Below are 20,810 nucleotides of genomic sequence, written 5' to 3'. Positions count from 1 at the left end.
CTACCATACCTCTAGTATTGTAGTGAAATTTGGGAAAATATATCAAAAACAAATATTGATCCAACAATTAAAGTTCAACAAAGAGAAATTACAAAAATATCTTAAATTAAGCTGATTTGCATGAAATTATAAATGCAATATTTAAAAAAGAAAACATGGATTATAAAAATATGTTGCTTAGTGCCTTAAAACTACCTTTGAGACTGCGGATATTATTTGGAAGAAGAGATGAACATTTTAATGTTTGAATCAGAGAGAGGAAGAACACAGAGACAAGGGAGACACCTGCTGGCTGATTTCCGTAACTGCACCTCCGTTTAGAAGACCTGAACGCGGATCCTCAAGGGGTCACATGCAGGCCTGCAGGAACTGCCAGGATGAAACGACTGACAGGTTGCATATCAGTTTGCATTTTAAGGGAGAAAGACTGATGACATTAATTAAAACAATGTTTAGCTTGGAGACTTTTTGTAATAACATTTGAATACTGACACGATGACAAATTAAATCTAAAACATTTTAAATTATTAGAAAATGCAATTAAAAAGAGTAAATTGAAATGTCGTTTTTAGAGCAAATTAAAAATGCAGTTTAAAAATGTGTCCTATTTGAGTAGACAATTGAAAGACATGCTTTTATTTGAATTATTTATATCTTTTTGATGTTTTTATCTTTCCTATGGAAATTATGAAAACCTTTTTTTATCTGAATTAAAACGTTAAAAAATGTATGTGAAGCCCCAGAACTCAACAGTTTGATTTTTTAGTTTTAAGCATTAAAAAAGCAAAATAAATATTTAATAAAATCAGGGTATTTGAAGTGCAGAATACACTTTTTCCCCAACATGAAAGTTTATTTAGTAGAATTAATGCACAATCGCATACATACAGTAGATGGCAGCTCTGTTGAAGGTCAACAGCCTGAATATAACGAAACAAAGAAAATATAAAACAGCTGCACTTGAATTTTTTTTAAAAGGTAATCAAAGAACACATCACACATCTAAACGTACATCTGCAGATGACAGTAAAGAGCTACAGTAGATGGCTACAAAATGTTATAAGTTCATAAATATAGTTTGAATACATTTGCATTAGAGCTAAATTTATATCCTTTATTTTAAACTTACAGAGTACGTAGTATGAAAAATATCTTTCTAACCCCAAGTGCACAGCAGTTTGGTCTTTGATTTCAAATTACAAGATGAGAGGAGCTCTGCTGATCCAAAAACGGGGGAAAAAACATGAACGCGTCAAACTGCAGAGGAACACAGGTAATGTTAAAAAAAAATACATGTATAAATTATTACATTCAAACCAGTCTGAATATAAAAATGCCAACAAAAGATCTACAAAATATGGTATTACAAAAAACAAGTATTTTCCGTTTCTTCTTTGTCTCGTCTTTTTATAATGCTACTGAAACGGATTATAAAATGCTGAAACATAAAAAAAAACAAACACACAATACAAATAAATCATTAAAACTGAAGGGAATCTGTAATTTTTATTAAGATGTACTGGTCTGAGACCTGCTCACACCGTCACTCAATACTGCAGAGGTTCTGTTCTCTTCACATAAACAGCTTGTGGTGCTCGGTTGGGGTGAAACGGTTGACACAGAGATATGTGGTTAGTTTGAATAACAACTTTGTTAGCATTGAAAGAAAAGTTTCAAAGTCACCAGAACAACCCATTCTATTTACAAGCAAACACTTCAGCAGATGCTGAAAAAAAAAACGTCAAATTTGCCCCATTATAAACCCTGTCTAAAACCCTTTTCTTGCCAGGTGTCTCACTTGGGGACAATGTCATAGGGAATTAAGGCTTAGGATGTTCATAAAGTGCTCTGCGTGACACACCTATTCCACTCAATTCAGCCCGTTTGTTGTCGTACAGTCGTGTCTCGCTACATTCCGAAGGTTTTCTCGCACCGGAACTCTTCATTCTCACCAAGTCTGCACAGAGAAAGCTACACTGATCCTTCAGCCCTCTGCTGAATGTGGAAACCAACATAAATAACAGTATGACATCATTACCCTATTTGAGTGACATCGTGGAGCTGTTTTTCATGAAAACCCTCGAAAGCCCGATGCTAGCACTTAACAGTAAATGTTCGGTCTCGACATGAAAACGATGAGGCACTCCTGTCCGAACATCTCTGCGCTACAGTCACTGGCCTGCTGGATTGGATCAGTGAGGAAAATAAAACGTTGAGATGAGCACTGGGTTTTTGTTACTTAACACATTCAATGATGTAATACCATATGCTTATGAGCAATATATTACCTCTTTGATATAACTGTTTTTCTTATTTCAGTCTATACAAAATATTCATTTAGAGTTCTTGTATATATTCAGTAGAAAATTATATCTTAGTAGATATTTCAGCATTATTAGGAGGGACCTTGCTCTTTGTTGGAATACAGGTATTTATAAATGACGTACAGCATGACCACACCGGTAAAAGAAGCCGTCGCTCAGCCTCCACATGAAAACGTGAATTTAAAGGCTCATCTGCAACACAGGAAACAGTCCGCCGTGTAATCTGGTTTGCTTCTGCTGAGGTTTGTTTGCAGTTGAGGTCACATTGTGTCAGCTTGAGTGTTTGTACCAGAATGCAGGTCTACATGAGGCGAGAGGGTTTTTGCTCAAAACACAGTTTGGGGTTTGGATTCTGCTGCTTCAGACCAGCGTCCCAGGGTCAGCGCTCGGCTCCTTTGGGGTCGCAGCTTGCATTTGTGGATCTGGAGTCTCCTGGAAGAGAGAAAACTCCACTGACCTGTTGGGGAGAAACATAAGATGGCATCATGGACTTTACAAGAAAACAATTCTCTGACAGAAAAGGTCAACAGGAAAAGCTTAGAGAAACGTAGTATTTAAAATAGAAGAAAAAAAACACTTTTATGACTTTTATTTGTTAGATCTTCGAAATTTGTAGACAGATACTAAAGTCAGAACTTTGGATAAGTCATTTTAAAGAATACAAGCGCATGGATTTGGGGGACAGATTTAAAAGCCATTCACATAAAAGTGAGATGAAGAAAAACAGAATTCTGTTCAAGAGATGTTTTACTTTTAACTTGCTAGAAATCGTAGCAGAATCCTCCTGCAGTAGAACACTGATGTAAAACCTACAATGGAAAAGCATTTGTACATTTTACTAACACAATCTCGTCATATTTATGGGAAATCCCAGATTAGCAAGCAATTTTCACCTTCGTCAACAACCCAATAAGATGTTAGAGATCCACTTCAATGAAAATCATGTTTTTGGTTTTTCTAACATGTTCTTGTGACAATTTCTCTGATTATGGAGGACATCTGATAAGAAAATTAAGCTTAAAATTGCATTTCATTTTTTAAATTGTTTAATTGTTTTCATGTTGTGACGATGAGCTCCCTGCTACGCATTGCAATGGGGAGGGGAAGGGGGCGGGGTTGCTCCGTGCCAACAGTCCCGCTCGCAACTCAGAGGCAGATTTCTGTTGAACTCCTGCCGCTCTGCAGAAACTAGAAAATGGAAAAGTTTGATTTTTATTTTATCTAAATACTGCAAAATCATAACTAAAAGACTGATGGGAACGCTTTCACGGTAGATCGAAAGATGATTGGAGTGGGTCTTTCAAAATAAAATTGCTAAAACTTCAAAAAAAAGAAGAGATGACAAGTAGTTTTGAGATGCATATTTAGTCATATATGCAGACACAGGAACATCTACTTGTTGCTGCTTTAATACATTAAACTCCTATTAGAAGTAAACAAAATTAATCTGTCCTAGAATAGCTGTAAATATTGATCCACACATTGGTAGTGTGTACAAAAATAATTTTAGTTGAATTTGGTTGTTGCACACAAATTTTGATCACTTTCAACCACACTATTGTCTTTACTACAAATTCTCAGTGTTTTCATATCTATTGGTGTGCATGAACAGTGTTCTCATGCTGAGCGCTCCACACAGTTCCAAATAAAACCTAACATGTAAAATATGTTGATGGTATGTCATGGGTGCATTTTTAAAATAAAAAAATGTGTTTATCAGAGGCTGCAGGCATTTGTCATGAGTGCTCCCAAAAGCAGTCAGAGAATGTGAAGGGCGTGTTCAATCTTCTGTGTCTGTACTTAAAAGGCTTCTCTAATTTGGCCCCAAGAAAATTGTAATGCTGAGACATTTGAATTTATGAGAAATTCTTTTGTTTTTACAAATGCTTATTTTCTCTTTCAATGCCTCATACCTCAAAATTTTACGTTTTTATGCTTTTCGTGCAAAACCAGGAGAACTTTACTGTAACAATTCCAAGCCTTTGATGCAATTATGGAGTTGTTCTTTCAGGCCTTCTTCTCAAGTCTGAGAATTGTGTTCACTTTTATAATGATTTAGTTTTGTGAAAGCACTTACCGCCCATGCAGTGGATGACCATGGAAGCTGGCTGACTGGGGTATCTGAGCCTTTTGCAGGTTAGCCGGTTCGCCTTGAAGGGAATGCGCCTGGTGCACAAGAGGGTGAGGGTGGGAGAGCCGAGAGATGCCCGCTTCGTGTCCCTTGGAGGCAGCAGAGGGGTAGCCGAGAGCATTCCTAAGGTACCAGTCCCTGAGTCCCTCCAGAGCCAGAGCTTTATGCAGACTTCTTGTTGAATCTTCTGGAGTTTGAAGCGAAAACTGTGTATGTCTACGACTGAAGGAGGGCCCAGACAGCTCAGTCTGATAAGGGTGGGGGTTTGGGACGGAGGACATAGTGGTCCCGGTGGCAGGAATGGAGGGCTCATAAGCTGATAACAGGATGCCATCCTGGGCATGTTGTTGCAAAGGAATAAAAGGTCCACAAGATTTGGTTCTAGTGACTTTGACCCTGCGTAGCTCCGCCTCTGACCCCCTGAGAACCATTGGACTGTATGGAGGCACAGCACTGGGAAGATGCACCTGGGAATGGGAAAATCCGTTAGCATGAGAAGGCACCGCTGCAGTGGAGGAGCGAGGGGAGGACATGTCCTGCCAGATTCTGCCTGTGGATTGGTACAGGTGATGCTGCATCCTCTGCTGTTTCCCCCAGATGTAATCCATGAGAAGCTCATTGTAGCCCCCGCTGGCCCCTCTGCCACCCACCGACAGCCGCATTGTAACCTTATCTGCTGAGCTGTCGGCGTGTCTCTCTGGGCTGCCCAAGTGAATCTGGCGAAGTTTGCCATCGGTCAGGGTCTCCGAGCTCTTGTATGGCCCCCCCCTGTGTGGCATTCCATTCCTGGGTGGGGGGTCATCTGGGAGGCTGGACCTGTCCAGCAGAGCCTCAGAGCTGTTGCTGCGCCTTGCACGGGAGCTATATGGGCAGCTGCGGCGATCAGACGGCGAGCCTTCCTGAGCCAGTGGAATCATGTATGGGACATCCAGGCTGCCGGACCACTGCTTTAAGCCGTTACCACCTGATGCATCTGACCTGTGGCAAAATGAAGCACAAACATGAAGCAAGATCCTGCCTTAAGAACAACGAATGAAATTAACCTAAGCAATAATTTTTAAAGTCCCACTCCGATCATCTTTGATTTGATGTAAAAGCGTTCCCAGAGGTCTTTTAATTATTATTATTTTTTGCCAAAATTAAAAAAAACTTCGTTTTTCAGAACAGTTTCTTCAGAGCTGTAGTTTATTAGAAATTCACCTCAGAGTTGTGGGCAGGATTGTTGGTGCGAAGTAAGCCTACCTCTACTTCCCATCGTCCCTTTGTTTACACTTTCTGCTGCTACCTTTTAGCCCCTCACAACCCCAACCTAACAATTACCGGTGAAACAAAAATGGCGAGCAACACTGGAGCTATCCAGCCGTACAGTTTAGAGCCAGATGCCAGCTCAGACAAGAGAAAAACAAAGATCTAGTCGTCTACAAGTGGATGCATCAGAATGGAGCGGAGCAGCAAGTTTGAGGATTGCTGTTGTAGGTTTTAAGTTGTACCTACAAGCCATTTCCTATGGTGCCTGATTAACGATTTAAATAAAGAAATGCTTAAAGGCAATTTCAAGCTTAATTTTCTCAATGTTTCCTCCATCCTCAGAAAAATGCTACAAGAACATGTTAAAAACACCATTTTCATCAGAGTGGTTCTTTAAAAAAAATAAGGTTTCTGTGAAAAGCATCACTTTTTTCTGTTTGACATATTTATTATAATTTCATGATACCAAACATAATGAGTATAAAAATAAACGATTATTTAGTGTAGAACATTGTTTACATTTTTCCTGTTTTAAAATCAAGGTAGGTGCCTGGGTAAAAAAGGCTGCCCCCTGGTAAATCCTGACTGAGCTGTGATCAACTGTAAGATATTTATTTATATTTGCCAAATTCAGACCTGATCATTGTCAGGAAATAGGAAGTCTCTTAAACTAAAAGCTTTCCGACAAATAAGTTAAAAGAGGAAATTCAAGAATACATGAGAGACAAAGTCACTGACATGCATCCATCTAAAAAGAAGAGGCATGGGAAACCACACTTTGGAACTCCAGAGAATCCCAGTGACTGGTATTTTTCACCAAAATAAAAAAACCAGAACAACATTGTAAAGAACTGCTAGTTAAGGTTCATGATCCAACAATGAGAATGGGACTGGATACACAGGAGAGCTCAGAGAATTAGACCCTGCTGCAGAAATAGACAATGATTCTACCACCCAAGGGCTACAGCCAGGATGAGGATTAGATCTGAGCAATAAATCCTTAATCTCTGATTGTTTCACAGCAGTTATGTTATTGTCCACAACTATAAACATGGAGACCATGAAACTGTTCATGAGAAAATGTTGCTTTTTAACAGCTAAAACAAGCAAAGCTAAATTAGTATACCTGATTAAAACTTAGGTCTTGACACAAAGGGCTCAAACGTAGATTTTTCTGGAGATTGTGCTTCTACTCAAAATGTGATGGACAATATATTTAAAACCACATGCTATAGAAATCCCAGGGAGACACAGCTGTTCTGCATCACGGATTACCTGGCGTGAACACTGACAGGAGCCGTCCGGGCCAACAGAGGCGTGGCTGGAACACTTCTACCTTCAACGTTTGAAGCACTTCTAGGTAACGAGTGAGTCGGGCTGTAGAAGGCAACCCAGAAAATTTTTCAGCCAAAATGTCTACATGTGATCTTGGAAAAGAAGCAGGCTGGAGCTGCCGTTGCTTTGACTGGAGTACCTAACAGAGCTTGTCACAGAGTTGCGGCGAGTCCTCATCTCGTAGTAAATCTCAACTGGAGACAGTTTCCTGCTGATTCTGTGGTCGGGGCTGCCCGCAGTGAGTCGTGGTTGAGACAGGGAGCGCTGGTCAGCAGCCACGCTGGGCGATGACTCTTTAAAGAAGATGAAACACAAACAAGACTTTTTATTGAGCCTGTTCACTCCAACCTGTGCCATTTAAATAGATAATCCCCATTTGTAATAACGGAATAAACTTTAATTAAGCTTATTGCAACTGTATTATGACAGAATGACAGAATTATGCATGAATGATCCTGTGTTCAAGTAAATACGCTTTACTTTTCATCTAAATGTGAGCCCAGGGACTCAAAAGATCATCAGTAATCACTTGAAGTTGTCATTTTCTGCACGACTTTCTTTTATTAAGCATTTATCCACTTATGTGCAGCTCCTTTAAGGGCATATCGTACTATTTCCACCAGGCTGAGGTGCAATCTTTGACCAGATCACTATAAAGATTTGATTCTATTCTCTTTTATCCACATAATCATTGTTCTGTTGCATGACCCAGTTCCAGCCTCCCATCTTCTCAAGACTATTATGACACACAGAAGGGTTTAAGATCTACTGATAGGTGATGAGCACAATGTCTTGCACCCCCACAAGGCGTTCAGGAATGGGGCGGGGGGGGGGGGGGGGGGGCTCTAACAGGGAGAAGTCTGGCACTCTGAACGAACACAGCTATCAAACCCATAGCTTTGAGCTGGGGTTTGATCATACCAAACCATTGAGCTACTTCGGTATGAAGTGGACAGAAGAATGAACCTACAGGTACCAAACACTTATGTGAGCTTCTGCAGAAGACTTGAACTTTTCCTGCTCACCTGTTGGTCGCTATTGGTTGGTTTTTACCTGCATTTTGGCTGAAACTTACCCTCGTAGATCATCTGGAAACTAAAACAGAATTTCTTCTGTTGCCAATGTGGTTTTATCAGTTTTTGTACAAAAACCCTGATTTAAAAAAACTCAGTGGTCTTGTGGTAGGGTGTCTGCCCTGAAACTGGAATCCAAATTTTTCCCCTACCCCTCCAGCTTCTCCCTATCCCTCCAATTGTAGGGGCATTTGGAGGGATAGGGGTGTCGAAATTAGTTATTTGAATGGGAAAGCATTGCACTGTGCTGTGGAATAGAAACACATTTCTTCTCGTGGGTGTGCTCTGAAGCACAGAAGTTTACATGGAAATGAAAGTAATGACTTTTTGTTTTAACAATATTTTTCGAAAACTCTCTGTTTGGGGGGCTAAATGTAGGGGTAGGGAGAAGCCGTAGGGGTAGGGGAAGAATTCAGCCTAAAAGTGGGACCCAATGCCTCCCTGCTTAGCACTCAGCATTATGGGCTTGGATTGGGGAGTTAAACCACCAAATGGTTCCTGGGCGGGGCTGTGTCTGTAGACCACCACTCACCCAGGGGAGGGGTCAAATGCGAAGAACAAATTTCACACACCCAAGTGTATGACAACTAATGAGACTTTAACTTCATCTTTAAAAAAAAAGCCTTTCACCCTTGAACTTGACTACACACAGTGTCTAACAATAGCAGAGAGGATTTTTAGGAGATATTATCAATAACGTTGACTTACCGTTGTCATGGGACGTTGAATCCGACATAGAGCTTGCACTCTCTGACACCACTGTGTCCTCTAAAACCAAACACAGGGACATCATTTTGGTTAATCACATGAAAACATCCATAAACCACTCTGTGGCTGTTCTTCCTCATTGATGCAGCATATGTTTTGAGTCCCGGTGTACCTGTGTGACACCCCCGATGCACCGTCCTTTTGCTGTTGGGGCCGTTTCTGTCTGATTCTGTGTGTCTGCTGTACAATGCACCTGTGAAGATGGCCTTCATCTGCCTTCTCTGGGCAAAGTCGTCCTGAAGCCGAGACACACGTCAGACCATAACTGCACACGTCTGAACAGCTGCTGTGTAAACACAGTTGATTGTAGGGTTTTGACCTACCTCCACCTTGGTGCGGGGCACAAGTCCAGCTCGGCGCTGCACCACTGGGGGGGTTTCTCCCGCCTCCAGAGGGAAAGCATGTGGCAACTTCCCAGTTAGCTCCTGTATGGGACATTCATCAGTCTTCTGCAATTACAACCTTATTCACAGGACTGGGATGGCTATAACGTTCCCAACTAATTTTATCTTTTGCGATAAAAATTTAAGAAATGAAGCTGGGTGACGATGTAGAATGATTCAGAGTAATAACTAAGTAGAGAAGTTAGACTGACAACAAAAGATTTGCTGGATCAAAAATTAGGCATGGAGTAAATCACTGCATTCAGCAGAAATGCAGATACATGCTAAACTGCTGTTAAAGACATGCATCAGGCAGTTGCGGCTTAATTAGCATGCACTGACAGGCTGTCAGAAAGCCTTTTTGCATCACTTAGTTTGTCAAAGAACCTTTATAAGATTCAAATCTGCATCTTTCTCACATACAGAGAGCAGGAATATATAGTTAGAGCAAACAGAGGGATTAAACTGCAATACATTTGAATCATTACCCATATCTGTCTTTTATACAACTGGGAAAAGAGATTTGCATGCACACTGACCTACATATTTCTGAGATGTAAAACGAAAGCTACTCACTGCTTCCTGCAAACAGACTTGTTTGAGCTCTCCAACTCTGGAGCTGAGGAGAGCCTCCAGGGCCCGTTTTCTCTCCTGCAGAGCTGCAATCCTGTCAGCCGACAGCTTGCCATCCTGGCAGCCTTGAACATCTAGAAAAAGAGATGCACAAAAGTCATTGTCACAAGGTCTGAGATTTACTTCAAGTCACTCAAATCCAGATTTTTTTAAAAAAAGACAAAACAATCAGAGCATCATCACAACTGCAGTGTTCCTTGATACAGCAGCTGCTTTTTTGTTGTTACATTTTTGTTTAGAGAGATATAGAGAGAGTGTCAGACAAGACTGTGTTTTACCATCCATACTGCAACTACCCACCAGGAGTCCTCAAACCCATGGATGCAATCAGAAGACCTTTGGGCTGCATATGATCCAGTTATGTGGAATTACTGGCAGAGTTCCACCAAGGTAAATTTGGTTATGTCTGAGGTTTCTTCCTAATCTTCCATTAAAAAGGAGTTTTCCTCTCCATAACCCCCCTTTACTTGCTCAATACAGAGATTAATCTAAAAAATATATATTGATGTTGGTCACTTGTGGAGGTCACTTAAAAGTTAAGAGAGTCTTGCTTTATGAATTATCCTGACTGAATAAGATCACAGTGATCTGGAATGTTTGGAATGAACTGAAGTATAACAACAGTAATTGACACTATCAAAAAGGGAAAGAAATTTTTCAACAAAACTAAAAAAATGGTGATCAATAAAATTAGAAATACCCACATTTACAATGACACTAACGTTCATTTTTTTTTTCTAAAATATTGAGCCATAAATGTGGCTATTTGCTTTAAAATTGTTTTTGTTGCTATAAAATTATGTCTATTCTTACGCAAAAGTGTACGGGGAAAAAAAATTTCAACCTATTTGACCTTGTAGCTCTGTGTCATGTGCAGAAATGGAGGCATTTCTTAAAGGTTCTATTCGATAAGCTGAGTTGACTCCTCGGTTCTGCTGTACCATCAGATGGAGCCACTGAACCTCCTTCCTCTAAAGATGAATCCTTAAATAAAATATCAGAACAAACTCTCATAACTCCTGACATTCAGTCTGTCAGATTATACATGAAAGGCAGCTTTGTCGCTCCAGGAATAGATTCCCATTAAAAAAAGCCTTTAATCTGTTTTATAGAACACTGGGAAAATTAGCTGAACAAAAATAAAATAACTAATTGCACATAAGGCGTTCTGAAAGTCTTGCCCTAAAATTAGCTCTTGAATCCAATTAGCAACCAATTAATTTGCAAAGAGGAGAGAAATGAGGCTGCATAGGTAGTATTAATAATGTATTCACGGATACAGAGACGAGGGAACTTAATCTGTGTGTAGTCCGTGTTTCAAAGCTCAACAGCAAAGAAAAAAAAGAGGTAGAGGAACAGAGCCAGGGGCAGGATGGTGGGACGATGCTGTGAACAACCTCCATGTTCAGAGAGGCAGTACATTTAAGAACCTTAGCATAATTGAGGCATCTTTACTGGAAGAAAGATCTGAAACAGTTCAATAAAAAAGAAGTTTGAAAAATTCTTCTGTTTGCCATATAAGGAGTAGTCCAAAACACAAAGCAAAGGTTAAATAAACAGCCTTTTCCTAAACTCTCAATAGAGACCCTAAAATAGCGACAGTGTTTTCTGCCAAAAGGCTCCACTCATCGGTGTGCACAAATTGCTGCCATAAACAAGAATCCTCCTGTCTCGTTGCCACATGGATTAATCATCAAGTGCCTTTCAGCCCACAAATCCAGGAGATGCTTCTGCCAGCTTCACATCTTTCAGAAGGAGACATTTATCCGTCAAGTCAACTGAAGCAGCTGTGCGCAAGCTCTGTTCGCAACAGTCACCGGGAAGAACGAGGCACACTGTCTGCAGAGACATTTTTGAAATGTTTCGGCTGGGTTGGCTCTTGTGCTGGAGCTGAGTCAGTATGTGTGAAAAAGCCCAGCATGCCTGACCTCCTTCATTGACAGAAATGTAAGAGCCTTCTGCAAGAAAAACACGTGGCAGACTTAGAAGCGCTGCGCAGACAAAAGCTCACCACACAAATCCAGTTACACCAAACAGTCTACCAAGATCAGATTTTGAGGTAATCTAATGATCCAAAAGGGGTTTTCACTGAGGAGCAAACCGACCGGTGTCGAGCATGTTTTTACTTTGGCAAAACCTCGGAATGGATGGACAGAGTCATTTGGTCAGAGTCGTCACTGAGCAGCTGCAGCCAAAAGGTTGCCGTGCCTCTTAAGAATGGCTCTGTTCTGTAGCCGTAAACGTTTGCTTGAGGGCTTGGTGTTTTCTCTCTCTGGTGACAAAAAGATTCATTTAACAGAAACACAATGTTCATTTTAACGACAAAAATTCCAACCCTTGATGCCTTTTGTAGTTCTTCCCAGACTTTAAAGCTTTGGAATAACAACATATAAAGACAAATTTCACAGTACTGTCCAGAAACAACTTCATAAACAGCTGCTGTAATTAAACTTGTTCTTTCTGAATACGCCCCACAGCAATTAGGCTGCATTTATACAGTTGGAAACTGCTATCAATGTTTCTAAACAGGATTTGTTGAAGATGTTTTGTGTAAAACCATAGAAATCCAGGAAAAACTGCCAAAAATATGTTTTTTTTCCCCTTAAAAGACCTCAAATTAGGCCTGCACAATATACCGCAAATTTATCGTTATCGCAATATCCAGCTCTGCAATATGCATATCGCAAAAGACGGCGAATATCCCAATAAATCGCAAACCTAAAATGTGTTAAAACAATCTTCTAGCAGCTTGAAGCATTTAACGAATCAAATAAATCCCTTTATGCTTTGACCAATCAGATGGACTCCTTCCCATTGTTGACCAATCGGATGGACTCCTTCCCATTGTTGACCAATCAGATGGAGGCCTATTATGTTAGATGTTTGTCCCCCATGTCGATGAGGGTCATTTGGAGTATAATTTTTAAACTGTTGCAATGAAATGGGAATGATGTTTTTGTTTATTTTTCTATTTGTTTATTTACCGCAAATTTATCGTTATCGCAACATTGATCACTAATATCGCATATCGCAGGTTTTCCTCATATCGTGCAGCCCTACCTCAAATGAATGTGAAGTTTGGAGCAAACTTCAGTTGTGTCTCAAAACTAAAACTCAAATTCAACTTGGGATTTAAAGTTCCTCGATGAAACAATGAATCTGAATTTAAACTTTCTTGTGATTGTTTAGCTGCTAGCTCAGTGAGCTTTTATGGTTTTCTGAATACCATGTCACAAAGCCACTACGTACATTGTGCGCATATTGCACGGATGTAAATTGGTCATACGTGATTATATGTGGAAAAAGTGAGAAAAGTTGTGGTTTTTACATGAAATTTTCACAGATGTATCACAAATGAACCATATTGAAACCACAGAAGTAGTATGAATAAACCACGCAGAGAACACGTAAATCAACAAAAAAGCCAAATCTGACCCATAATTTGTGTGTCAGTTTTTAAACATGATACATGTTAAATGCGCTAAAAAAGTTTTACATCGGTGCTACATGCGTGAAAAATCCGTTAGACATACAGGGAACAGTCATGGAAAGCAACAAATTTGTGTAATTATTTAAAAATCACGCACAATTGCATAAGATGTGTGTAATAATTGCATAAACTACGTAAAATGGGCATAAACGGTCTAATTCTAACAGACCAAAAGTTTTGAACAGCTCAAAACCAAATTCTTGTTCAGACCAGTCGGTCGAAACTCTCAACGGAAATCTGCGCACATCGACGGATGACAAATGCAAGGAACACTTATGAAATACATATATCACGCATGTATCACCAAAGACTGAAATTTCATACGTCGATAACGCGCAAAAAGTACATAGCAGCTGCGTGAGACAGCCTTAACACAATGGAATTTGCAGAGGAGGCCACATGTTGTCCTCTTGTAGGACAAGCTTGTATTTGCTGGATGAAAAAATTGTTTTGTCACATTTTTGTTTAATATTGACTCAAGAGAATAAATCTGTTTGTATGTTTTTTAATTTTGCACAGACACTGCATTAACTATGTATTAAGATTGATTCATTCAACCATCCTGGCTGATTTACATGACAGTTGAGTTGGTTAAATGTTTCCCATCTGGTGCCCCATAACCATTTTTACAGCTTTTGATTAGTGCAGATCTGTATAGAAATATCAGTCACTGATTTCTGAGGGGGTGCAGAGGTAGGGTCATTTCCAGAAGGTGGGTGGCCAAGGCCACAGTAGTGACTACTGTACCTCCAAAGAAATCTTGCTTTGATTTGTGATTTAAAAGGTCAATGTATCCATGTCACCACAAATGATCCTTTTTAGGATTTTTGCCAAACAGACTTTTAAATATTTAATAAAATACCTAAATTTCTGCAGCCACAACACTTACATACACCTATGCAATATTTTTTTAGTCTATTTTTACACCAATTTAGTTAAGGGTTGGGTCCCTTAATTACATTATTTATTATTTTTCCACCCAAGGAAAAAAAACCTTGAAATGTGTTCAAAAGCAGATAACGGTTACAAGCAAATGCAGTGGACAACAATATTTGGGCTGTTGTAAACATCCATACCATGAATTATGTAATAATATCTGTCATTAAAAGGCCATTTTATAGGAGATTACTTGACCAACTTATCTTATCTCAAGCAACCAAGTGCTGTTGCTTTTTACATAATCATTATTAGTAATAAAGACACAGTTTAGGAGAGACACTGACCAGAGGACCAACTCCTGGTCATCTCTCAATCTCAACCGTGTCTAACAAAGAACAAACCAGACAGGATCAGAGGTTGCATTCAGGCGCTGACATGCTTAGCATCTGGTGTGCACCTGTGTGCCCACCAGAAGTATCCAATTTCAGAAAATAGCTTCCAAGAAGGATGGAAGAAGAGGAGAAAAGCGGATAAATCTGGACCAGCATCAATGAAACGATAACATTTCATCACCAAACCCTCAGCAAAAGAGAGGATCACGGCGGTCCGGAAACCCCAAACTCTGCGTGTGTGCCGCTCAGGATGGAGGCAGACAACAGTGAGGAGGCTGTGTTGATTAAACATGAGCTGTACATTGAGAGGGAGCTGCTGCTGTGCAAATGCAAATCAGGAAGAGCTTAATATTCAGGTCCAAATGGCTAAAGACTATATGGTAGATTCATTCCTGCGTCCTCACAATAAGGAGCTGCATGCTCCTCTTCCTCAACCTTAAGTTGTCAGACCAAAACATTTACAGAGGAGATAATTCACTCAGGCCAAACCATCATTTTTATTCTCTGTATGCTTATAACTTTATACACACAGTTCCTCTGAGATCTCAAGAGTCATGTTTATCTGCTTTTATGGGACACGAACGTCCAACAAAGAGGACATTGCTGTGAACAGCATTTATTTAGCTGTTGCTCTGGCTGCTCCAAGCTCACATCTCCTGCGCTGTTTGTTTTCTCATAAAGAAGCAGCAAAAGTCTCACCTCCACTTGACTGCACAGGTGAGGCTGACACCCACATATTGACTGTTGGTGTTGACACAGCTGCTGCTGTTGACAGTCTACACACGGTAACACATGGTAACCAGTCGAGGGTTACAGCTATAGGGCTCCTGTCTTGCCAGTGGGCTCCTCATCAGCTCCACAGGAGGTTAAAAAAAAATAACGCTGGCTGTGACACATCCTGGACGAACGCTGCCATGTGGCTCCCAGTGTGGACTCGGATGCGTAAAACAGAAACACTCCCCACCTTGGTTGCGGTTTGTCCTCCTGACCTCATTCTTTGTGTTCAGCAATGGAGCGGATTCAGATGAGTCAACCACAACCCTATAACTGTCCAGGGTCGTTTGAGAAAGGTCAGGAGATACCACCCCCTCCTGTTAATTTAATCTTCTCTTGAGCACTTGGTATCCATGAAACTCTGGTTTTATAATGTGCTTATCTGCACACTACCAGGTGGCTTAGCTCAGGTGAACCAATCGTATGGCTCCTCTTCCCCTCCCTGGCCTTGAGACTCACCTTTACACATCTGACACAACTACCATGGGCGGAACAAAGCAAACCTGGTGATCACTATCCACCTGGAATCCTCAAAGCTGAGGCAGGGGGAAGTAATAAAGAAAGGAATGTGGTGTCCGAAAGGATTATTATTATTATCCTTTCCCTTTGCCATTTAACACCTGGAAAGATTTCTGTTGAAAGGGTTTTGTCATATTCTTGTTGCTTTTGAAAAGAATTGTAGGTTTTTGTTATCCAGAGACTGAACTCTGTAGTTACATGAGCAACATACTCAGATCTGACTCTTCTGTGATCTGACTAGGACTTCTGGCTTCCTGTGTCTGGCGCGGCTGCCATTTGATAAGGTCTGGGACTTGATTCCCTGGGCTTATTTTCATTTTAGATCAGTGCAAATGTACCGACAAGTGCTTTAGAATAGGCCTAGAGGTTGATGAGTCTGACATTTGTCTAATTGCATGTTTGAAAGTCTGTATTGTGTGTTTCAAATAAGCAGCTGTGTCACAATGTGACAAAACAAATTATAGGTTTCCCTATAATTTCTGCATAGAATCTTTTTTTAAAACTGAAGGTTTGTTTTATCAGAGAGGCAAGTCACTAATCTCAGACAGACAGGCTGGGGTCTAAAGGAAAATCTGAAAGGTGTTTCCCAGACACACTAAAATGTGGGGTGCAGTGAATCACCCTGAAGGCATTCACAGTGCCCAGCATTGGGAATTAGCTCCGTCAGCCCCCTGACGACCCTCATGTTCCGGAATCTGGTAATAATTGGGATTTCCTAGGCTGCGTAAGAACGTGTGAGGGTGGGAGCAGTGGAACCAACGGGACACGGCGCAGTGGCGCGGAATCTCCGCCGCTGTGGCTCCATAACAATGCAGCAACAGGGAGAAGTTGTTGTGCTCCCGGGGAGGCTGCTTGACGCACATGTCTCCCTGCTCCTGGAGGACCACCGTTTGAATCCAAACGCATCTGCAGTCCGGCCATTTTCAGCCTTTTTAATTAAGGTGCCACGCAAACAATGCGCTCCTCTGTTACGCATGCGACACAGGCACACGGCCTTGTTTCAGACAAGCATCCAACGTGTTCGAGCCCCTCTGGAGAGCTCACGGCGGTGCTGCGTCCCAGCGTGGACAGCATGACGGTCCACGCCGGGCTAATGAGCGGATGCACTCGCAGGTGTGTCACAAACGTGAGCAAAATGCATGACCGGATAGTGTCCTCGTCGGCACCACAGACACACGCCTGTTGACGGGCAGCTGGAAACGCTGCGTTGGTGGAGGAACATTCACCCGGTTTGGATCAAAGGACATCTTTGAGCGTCTTACCGGCGAGCATGACAGATGCCTTCCGAGGTCTCCGTGGTCCTCTACGACAAGACGAGGCTGAGAAACACAATCATTGCGCGAGTCGACGACAGCAAATCCGTTTGAAAACAGAGGTTTTGTTGATCAGATGGACTCCAAAACGAAAAGGAACGAACAAAACGGCTCCGCGTCCCGACTGTAATTTACACGCAGCCTCACGACCTCCGCTGCGTCGGGGCGCTGCGCATCTGAGCAGAAGAAAGGTCCCCCTTTTTCACCGAGCGAGGAGCCTCTATCTACACCGCCAGCTGACTCAACACTGTCACGGCAGCGACGCCCCTCCCAGATGTGACATGCATGTGCGCCGCGTAATCCATCCACGCCAGGATCATCCAGTGGTTGCACGGAAATACGCGCATAAGTGACATTAACGAAGAAAACGCGCGCACACACACGCATAGGATAAAAGGTCCTTTAGATCAGACAATCACTTTGAAACCGGCATGGTAACCATGAGAGATAAGTCAAAAAAGACACCTGTATGGAATTAGAAGAGTGCCACAGAAAAATAAAAGAAAAACACATGGACTTTTAATGATTCCTAACAGAAATATGTAACATATTTTTTTAGAATAAAAATATTATAATAATTATAATAAAAAATAATTATTATTTATCAAATGGACCATATTTCTTGTGTAGGGTATTCTTTTATCTTAGTTTATACCATCGTCTGGGTGAATACTCGATTCTGATTGGCTGCTGGGTATACATTAAAAAGTGATATACCACAGGATGACCGCAAGGTGAAATAAGAAGTTCTGGTCACCTAGCTTAAATGTTTTGTGTCACTGTGCCGGCTTCTTTAACAAAAAACTTTTGCTTTATCATCTGGACAAAAACAAGCGGTAAGAGGTGAACTTTCTCTCTGAATTGATGCTTTATTCAACCCATCGGGAAAGATCAGCATATATATATCGCTTTATATCGCTAAATATTTACTGCAGCGGTGGTGCGGCGTGATGCGGACTATAGTCCGCTTTTTGTGAGAAAAGCGATCCAAATTGGGAAAAAAACAAGAATTAAGGACTAAAAATTGGTTATTATTTATTTATTTTGTAAGTGACCATGGTATAAGCGGGTTAATGGCCTTCAAAGCATGCATTATCACTTTTTAACGCACTTCGCGGAAGCAACCGTTCTCTGCTTTTGCGTTGGAAGGTTCAGGCTTCCACGGCGTGCGTTAAAAAGTGACAATGCACACTTTGAAGGCCATTAACCCTTACTTAAACTAGTGGTGTAACACTTAATTTGAACAATGATTTGATTCATATCATAATTAGTGGTTGACGATGCATTTTGATAGTCAATATTGGTTCATTTTGAACAATCCGAGTTACTGACCTAAAATGGATTCAGGAAATCTTTATCCATAACTTAAGTGTGATTCAGAGAGAAATACCTGAATACTGAACAGTTTTATTTTTGTAAAATAATCAAGTCCAATTTAAATTTGTCTACAAACATACAAGTAAACAAGAATTAATTTCAAATCCCTTCACATTTTAGATTCATAAAGTTCAGTCTACTGTTGTTTTTCAAATAAAAAAAAATCCAAAGGGAACATTATTAGAACATTCTACCACGCTGTATGATCAGGTTTTTGCAAAATTCAGTGTTTTTACACATTGGGCTGGAATGATGGCTTGATTTTTTTTTTTTTTTTGTGTGCGTTGTCTGCTGTGATGCATTTTGTCATTTTTACATTACAGTAAAATAAACCTACCATTTCCCAATCGAAGTGGTATTTTCCAATATCGATTACAAATCAATTCATTTTCTTTTGGAACAGTTTCTTAAAGTTATAGGCTGATTCGATTAGCAACTTGCTTCAGACAGATCTGTTTGAATAAATCGATTCATCGTTACAGGCCTAGTTTAAATACATATTAACTTCATATATTGTAATCTTTCTTTAAATTTCATCTAAGTGAAATGTTGTGCTACGCTCACACTGTGCTCGAAAACATGAGTTCAAGCAAGCACTTTTAATAAAAAGGTCTATCCAAACGCACGTTCTGCATATGCGCGTTTCAGGCTTCCGCGTTCAAACATCTCACAGTCATGCTTCTGTATGCACGATTGTAAGCCTGTTTTTGGGCTCTACGTACAAAACGTGCAGTGATTGGTACAGTGGTTCGGATTTTGTATAGCTGTGACAAAGGTTGTGTTGAGTTCTGGAGATGCACAGATTTCCTAATTCTGTTTCATTTAAATTGTTTCTGTCTCCTGACGTTTTTGACCTTTGACATTTTAACAGGGTCAAGTAAAAGAACAAAAGGAAAAGCAGATAGGAGGGGCTTTATCAGGAATTCAGATTCACACAAAAAAAATCCTTAGCATGTCAGGATACACTTAAGAGACTATGATTATGAATAAAAAATATTCAATATTTAAGATGAGATATTTTACAGACAAAAAACCTCAAGCAAAAAGAGTCAAACATCAACAAAATCATAAACAAGAGAACAAAATTAACCAGTAGAGTCCATCAGTCAAAAGAAAGAAGTCTATCTCAACACACTTCTTTTGCTCAATGAGTTTTCTGCCCTTTCAAGGTTCATATTAACCTTTTCTTTATGATGTGGCTTCGGAGAACATTAAGCTGCCTAGTTTACATAAAGATTAGCCCCACAGTCTCTCAAAGTAAACAGGTTGCAGGGGTGTATGATGTAAAGCTGTTGAGGACATTACATGAAAATGGTACATTGAGGGTTAAGAGTGGAGCTTCGGTTCACCAGCAAAAACAGATCAGCTGCAGTTGTAATCACTGTGGCTAGCTTTTTTTTAACCCATTGAGAGCCAGTTATATGTTTAACGGGAGTATTTGGTGTCTTTTTAAACTCACCCCATATAAACCAACAGGTCATGTGACCGTACTTTTCTCCATCTACAAATCCAATCTATAGTATCTACAGTGTTGATTTTAGGTTGTTGTAAATTACCAAGAAGTAAGTGGTGCCACGACAAGAGCGCAACGACTTCTGCAAACTTGGAGCTTCACTGCTTTCTTTGTGACCTCCTTTAACAAATAAAACGTCTGTAAAATCCCAGTGTAAACTTTAGTCATAGATTGTTTGAACTGCTGTACAGACTAACCAGAAATGTTACGTCATCACAAAGATGATCTTTTAAAACTTCTGAGCTTTTATTGCTATGCCAAACACAGTAAAACACTTCTTGTCTCGTCTGTTCTCCAGTTCAACCCCCAGACGCCTGCATTTGTCCACACACGTGTACTTGTAGTTTATAATAAATGCATTTTGCCCCATAGAGCTTTCAAACCACAAGAATAAAGAAAAACTTCAAGGTTTAGAAGCAGAAGTGCAGAATTGTATCACAAGTGGCAAAAAATAGTCTCATTTTGTCTGTCTGTTTCCTCGGTAAAGAGCCAGGTCAGTCACATTTCTTTAGCACCTTAAAAAACATGCAAACAAGAAGCCTGCTTTTCAGTAACCAGGATAAAGGATTAGGAAAAACCTGGTTTAACATGAAAATCAGCTTTTAAATGAGCACATCTGCATAAGAAGTGCTGCTGTCATTCAGCCTCATTTCTTAGC

General features: G+C 40.4%; 1 protein-coding gene across 1 annotated transcript; it reads right to left on the bottom strand.

Annotated features, from left to right (window-relative positions):
• Positions 1 to 827: 827 nt before the first annotated feature.
• LOC101158938 (coiled-coil domain-containing protein 120) lies at positions 828 to 17,807 on the bottom strand. Its single transcript, XM_004069230.4, has 9 exons — positions 17,212 to 17,807; positions 9,839 to 9,969; positions 9,203 to 9,304; positions 8,992 to 9,115; positions 8,820 to 8,879; positions 7,178 to 7,331; positions 6,979 to 7,080; positions 4,402 to 5,433; positions 828 to 2,781 (listed from the first exon to the last, which is right to left on the bottom strand). The coding sequence occupies exons 1-9, from the start codon at positions 17,219 to 17,221 to the stop codon at positions 2,685 to 2,687; spliced, it is 1,812 nt and encodes a 603-aa protein (XP_004069278.1). The 5' UTR covers positions 17,222 to 17,807; the 3' UTR covers positions 828 to 2,684.
• Between the last annotated feature and the right edge of the window lie 3,003 nt (positions 17,808 to 20,810).

This window comes from Oryzias latipes, chromosome 5 (genome assembly GCF_002234675.1).
Source record: "Oryzias latipes chromosome 5, ASM223467v1".
Lineage (NCBI taxonomy): Eukaryota > Metazoa > Chordata > Actinopteri > Beloniformes > Adrianichthyidae > Oryzias > Oryzias latipes.
The sequence above is the reverse complement of the archived record's forward strand: the minus strand, read 5'-3'. Positions and strand labels throughout refer to the sequence as shown.